General features: G+C 42.6%; 1 protein-coding gene across 1 annotated transcript in view; it reads right to left on the reverse strand.

Annotated features, from left to right (window-relative positions):
• PLCL1 (phospholipase C-like 1) overlaps positions 1–6,000 on the reverse strand; it is a 40,846-nt gene that overhangs the window by 31,793 nt on the left and 3,053 nt on the right. The window contains exon 2 of the mRNA XM_010022574.1: positions 4,216–4,419. Within this exon, the coding sequence (XP_010020876.1) occupies positions 4,216–4,419 (204 nt within the window). The remainder of the gene's footprint in view (positions 1–4,215; positions 4,420–6,000) is intronic.

Below are 6,000 nucleotides of genomic sequence, written 5' to 3' on the forward strand. Positions count from 1 at the left end.
CCTTTGGGGATGACTCTGTCCCAGCTGAAGTATGAATTTCAGTGGAAAAGCTCACAAAAATCTATTTAGTCATTTTGCATTTACATAAACTGGGGATATGGACTTTCTCCTTGGGAATAAAGAGCTGTCACACCTGCAGCAAGACAAAGAAACCCAAAAAGACTGAATCTGAAAGAACAGCAGACAAAGAGCAGTTCATCTCTGCAGACACCTCAGCAGACTTCTACTAGTGTGCATGGACCAACAAAACCACTGCTTTTGTCAACAAAACCACTGCCATTAAATACATCAACTTATGCCCCAGCAACATCACAAATATTACTTCTCTTCTCATAAATCTCCAATCCATCTATGTGTTGGCAGAGACATTCTTTAACCTGCCACCTCTCAACAGTACTACAGACATGCTGTCCTTCCCTACCTGTCTGTTCCAAAGTAACAAGATCACTGCCAGTAAAAAGGCTCGAACACAGAACAAAACACTAATGTCAACATGAGTTTATATTACAAAAAGCTTCTCTGTTCAACATTTTTTACACTTTTTGTTGCTTACAATTTGAAAACATGTAAAGATAGTTAGGGAGCTTCTTTTCTTTTTCTAGAAAAAACCCTCTGTACACGCATGAGCCAGCAGATTGGGTAAAACCAAGAACATTTATTATCATTTGTTCACTCCTTTTGATTTGCAAATTATTGAATCATTTGATCTTGGAGGAAATAAATAATGCTGAACCAATAGCTGAAAAGCAAAGTGCACAAGTGTCCCTGAGTTCATGCGTGCTTGCTTCAGCACACGAATTTATCGTGCAGACAGAGAGACCACAGTCTGTTTCTGAACAATTCGCAACCAAAAAAAATCCTAACTTCACAGGAAAACTGTTTGCAATGAATAATTCCACCATCTGTCAAGTCCAGCTGGGCTCATCCCTTCTCTTCACATTGAATATCTCCTTTTTTCTTAGGTGTGATCAATGAACACCATCTATTTGACAGGTTATAGGGCACACTCCACATGCTGCCCACCTGAGCGAGCACCTTCCTATGCCCAGCCACTAGCGAAGGAGAGCATACAGGTAGAAGGGGAGAGGGAGAGTCCTTTCTCATGGGAAAAGAAAGGCCTGAAGCACAACTCTGTGACACACTACACTATCGTAGGGTGTATATGTGGGAATCTATGAAAACATTACCAGAATCCATTCATCATACCCTTATGTATGGTATCAACCAAAGTTGTAAGTTGAAATAAACAATTCTAAACTGTACTTCTGTTAGTTGACATAGTTTTCAGAAATGTTTTCTGTGTATTGTCAACAGTCCACCTCATTTTCTTGTTTTGGGCAAATCCCATTCCCTGCTCTCCTCTGCAGAAACTCCCATACAACTCAGAATCATCAGTGAAGCCTCTTCCAGCATGAGGCACAGCAACAGTCGAGTTCCACTAAACCACTGCAATGCAACCATAAAAGAAAAAATATAAATAGAATCCTGAAATTCATTCCAGCTCCTTAAACAAAGCAGATTCAATTTTATTCCAATAAGGCCTCTCTCAACAGAAAATATTTAATGAGGAACACAACGGTAAAATTAATTGGCCAGGAAAAAAACAAACAAACTGCACAAACCAGTCTTTGTCTACAGAGCCTACTGAGCAGGAGGGAACAGACAGTTAATTGTTTTCCAGATCATTGTGGCAGGTCTCCAAGCATTTGCGCCTCCGTTTGCCTGGCCTGGCAGCCCTGTCTGTGCTCCATTTAACATAAAGAGTTTATAATTTCAGTGGAAAAACCAAAAAGGTATGTTCAGTTGGCAATTTCCTGTAAGGGGAAAAAATTCTACCACATTAGGGCTCTTTTCATCAGAGATTATTTCCAAAGCAGACTTTCTGAAGAATGTGAGGATATGTGGTGGGTTTGGAGGTGGCGAGGAAGGGTTTGCCCAGCACTCACGCTACCTGTGCTGTGGAGCCCAGTGAGTGAGGCAGACCTACAATCACACCATGAGGTTCAGGGTCTAACTATCTTCTGTTTCTTGTAAAAGGAATTAAGAAGTACAGCCCATTCATACAAGATAGAGGCCAACATCAACAGCTTTTATTTTATGCATTTAAAATTGCTCCCAGGCCTGTTCACCCAAAAAGTGCTTTGAAGTAAAGAGACATTTCTGGGGACACAAAGACATGGAGCAGGCACCTGTGGATCCAATTCCTTGAAGCCGTATTTATCAACAACTTAAGAGGCTGAACTGTAGTATATCTTAGATAAAAATAAATGAATAAAAAGCTAGATTATATTATCTCTCTTTCCACCAACAGCTCCTTGTGTTCTCATTTGCACAAAAAAGTATCATTATAAAGAAATCACCCCGGATCATACCAAGTCATTACAAACACCATAGCAAGGAAAAGCCCTTTCTCGACATTAAAACTGCAAGCCCATCCCCACACTGTATTTCCAAATACCAAGATTGATAGAGACAGGAGGGTTTTTTTCAAACAAAGAAAAGGCTAAATAGATTTCAGTATTCTGCAGCTGGCATTGCGTCAAAAGGCAAATATCCAAAATGTAGCAAAAACATTCATTAAATCCAGCTTTTGCTTTTTCAGAAGCAAGTCGTTTCAGCAAAGTAAGAGGCAGTCCCAGCCAGATAAAACAGGTAAAAATAATATAAAGTATCATGTTCTCATTAACCAGAATTAAATCTCAAATCAACCCTTACAGAGGCACGGAAGAATTCCCTTCTTTCTCAGATTTTAAACTCCTTGAACTTTCTCTTGACATTCAAGGTACATCTCCCCCCATCAGAGACAAATGTGAGAGTAAACATTATTTAAAGCAGTTTTACAAGTGTTTTTGTCTGCATTTGAAAGAGGCCTTTCACCTATTTAAATTGAAAAACTGTTTCCATAGCACAAGGAGGCCTTGAAATGTCCCATGTGTGCTCTTCAGTGTATAATTACAGAGATAAGAGGTGACACATTCATTTTGGTAAAACTCCATTAGGCAGGCCTCCAAAGACAGAAAAATCTCTTATTTATGTGGTATTTGCTCTTTCAGTCAGACACCACACCATGTAACAAATCTATGCAAAAAAGTCCAACCTAAAATGTGGCAATCAACCGAATTTGCAAATCCTTGTTCTGGTATTGTTACAGCTGGTGGTTTATTACCACAACTTAACCACCTCCAAGTAATATAAATTACTTTGGAAGGAACCCAAGGATTATTTCAGAGTATTTTTAGTACTTCTCTTTTAATCAACATCAGTGTCTCCCTCTTCCCAAAAAGCTGATTTTCCCCTGAAAAGTGTGTCATAACAGCAACAAATGAGATGGAAAGAAGGAGAACATTTGGCACATTGAATAATTGGTCAAAGCTTCGATCACTCTTCATAACACTTCAGGGTCTCTGGAAGCCATTTGATACCTTTAAAATTATTCACCATTTTATTCCTTATGAACATAAGCTGCAGAAATACCTGCCGTGCACTGAACATGCATTGTGGTTTAGTCAGGTTGCCATAGTGTAATATCTAAGTCAAGGTTTGCAAAACTATGCAGCTTGCTATCGGTTGCTGCACAGCATCTATTAAGGACAGTTTCATAGGTGCAGTGTGATTTCTGCTACCGGAAGTCCCCCACAGCAGTGACGTATGCCATACAAGAGTGAGCAGCAGCATTCACCTGGAACGCCTTCAGTTTGTCTCTCTAGCTTTTAATAAGTATTATAAGTATTCCTGTATCATACCGACCTCTCTTTCCCCATGCAACATTGACTTGGCCTGGCAGGGACATGGGCACTACTTAACAGTGCTGCTGAAAGGCATTGGAAAGGGGATGGCTCAGCTTTGTCTGGGAACTCTCACACTGCAGCTCTTTGTTTAATGGCCTTGCCCTGTGCTGCAGGGAGGCAAGCGAAGGGCAGCACACAAATCTTGCCCCTTCTCAAGGACAACGATTAACCGTCACAAGTACACGCCGAATTGCTGCTATTTTTGTAAACAAAGTCCTCTTCAAGTGCACAACTGTGCTTAAAAAAAGAAAAAGAAAAAACGACAAAAAGCCCAGTGTGGTATTTTGGTGATTAAAGGACAATTTTGCATAGCTCAAGTCATTTGAAAAGCCTTGTTCATTTAACTCAATTGTCTGGGCATGGCAAGCATCGCCTGCTGCGTTCACAACAGTGAGGGAAGACGGAGGTAGCAGTGGTAAGCACCTACCAGGTCATACGCTGCCAGGACCTTTTTCTGCACGTCCGGCATGGTCCCCAGAGGCTCCAGGTGGGGAAACGCGTCCTTCATGGAGAGGGTGACGGAGGGTGCGTTGTCGCTGCTCACGAGCCGCGAGGACAGGGTGAGGATGCACTGCTTCAGGCTGGCGATGGGCGGCAGCCCGCACAGCTCCTTGACAGACACCATGGCATTCTGAAGGATGGAAAACAAACACTTGAGTGCATGTTGACGCTTGCCACTTGGTCCCCCCAGCCTGACAGCACCTTGCCACCTCCTGCCTGCTTCTGCCCCCTGATGTGGGGCAGTGCTACCCTGCTGCCTACTGTCCCCAGACCCCCCATGGCATGCCAAAGCACACAGGAGCTCCCGGACAGCCCTGTTCTTAGCTCCTCAAGCCTAGTGCCAGTTTCAGCTTTCCTCCAGGCCCAGGTATCTCAGTTGCCAGCTCTGCAGCTACTTTGCATTGCAAATCCATCCCCAACAGGGACAAGATCTGGTCGCCAGCATATTAAACTATCAGCTTAAAACACTATTTCTCTTCCCAACTGTTCAGACTCAAATTGCTTTTGATGCTGTAATCACCTTGTTCTCCCATCATTATCATCTTTCAGCAAGAACAAGTTCGACAGACCTGGTATTTCCCATGGGAAAGGCAAGCAGGAGAAAAAAACACTTTTCAGCCTTGCATTACCACATCATAAAAAAACCCCCACCAAATGCTCTTTACTCTTCATAGGTCACATGTAAGAAAATCAATATTGGATATACAGGTCAACTCAAACTAACATGCCAGGGTTTATTTATTTATCAAGTCAGCGGAGGTACAGCTGACATGCCCCCACCATTTAGCTTCTTGAGTTGCACAGTAAGTGACCAAGATGCACAAAGTCTAATTTAGAGAGTAATTTACCAAACCATACCTTGCAAATGTTCTCCCCACCCCATCTTGTTGAAAAAACTGTCATCAGAAAATGCCCAGCTAATTAAAAGAGGCTTTTTTTTTTCATTAATCAAATACATTAGCATGCAATTAAAGCTAACAACTGTGTGTTTACAAAGCATTCTCCAAAACAAGATCTCGTACTGAAATTTTGCTTGGAAGGCACGTTAATGCTGTTTCTGAGTCAGATGCAGAGTATTTTCTGTTACATAGTTCACAGATAGCGCCTGACCTAGACAGAAGGTGGAGTCAGCAGTTTAAGCTAGTTACTTTTCAAGGCCTGCAGGAAAGGCAAGGCTGGGAAGAGTTTCCCATTCTTAAAAATATGCTTAGACTATTCCTTTGGGAGTGATTTAAAACTTATGTCATTTTGTAAACTTCCAGCTGCCAACATTTCATTTGCTTTAGACTCTGTCCAGCAGAGCGGGGTCAATGAAGCGCTATGCGTTTTTCTCCTGTTTTCAAGAGAGAAAAATGAATTGTTTCTGTCTTTTTACCAAGGAGATAGTTATGGCTGATTTCAGCTACTAAAGAAAACTCATTGTTTAATGCTGCTCAGTTTTGTTTCTAGGCAGCGCTTGGACCTCTGAATTGAGCTGCCCCTTAAGCAACCGGCAGAGGAGGAGAGCACCAGACAGGCTGGTTCTTGTTTGGTCACTTCACCTCCTGCCAACCATGAAGGTCCAGTGCGGGCAGCTGTGATGGGGCTGTGTACCTGGGCCCCACCAGCCGCGGTGGGCTCTGGCTGCTCTCACAGCAGCATGGCCACACTGCCAGGAGACCCCCTGAGCCAAAAGGCACTCAGCCAGCCGAGACCACACCGCCGTTCCGCA

This window comes from Nestor notabilis, unplaced genomic scaffold (assembly GCF_000696875.1).
Source record: "Nestor notabilis isolate BGI_N333 unplaced genomic scaffold, ASM69687v1 scaffold869, whole genome shotgun sequence".
In the NCBI taxonomy this organism is placed as follows: domain Eukaryota; kingdom Metazoa; phylum Chordata; class Aves; order Psittaciformes; family Psittacidae; genus Nestor; species Nestor notabilis.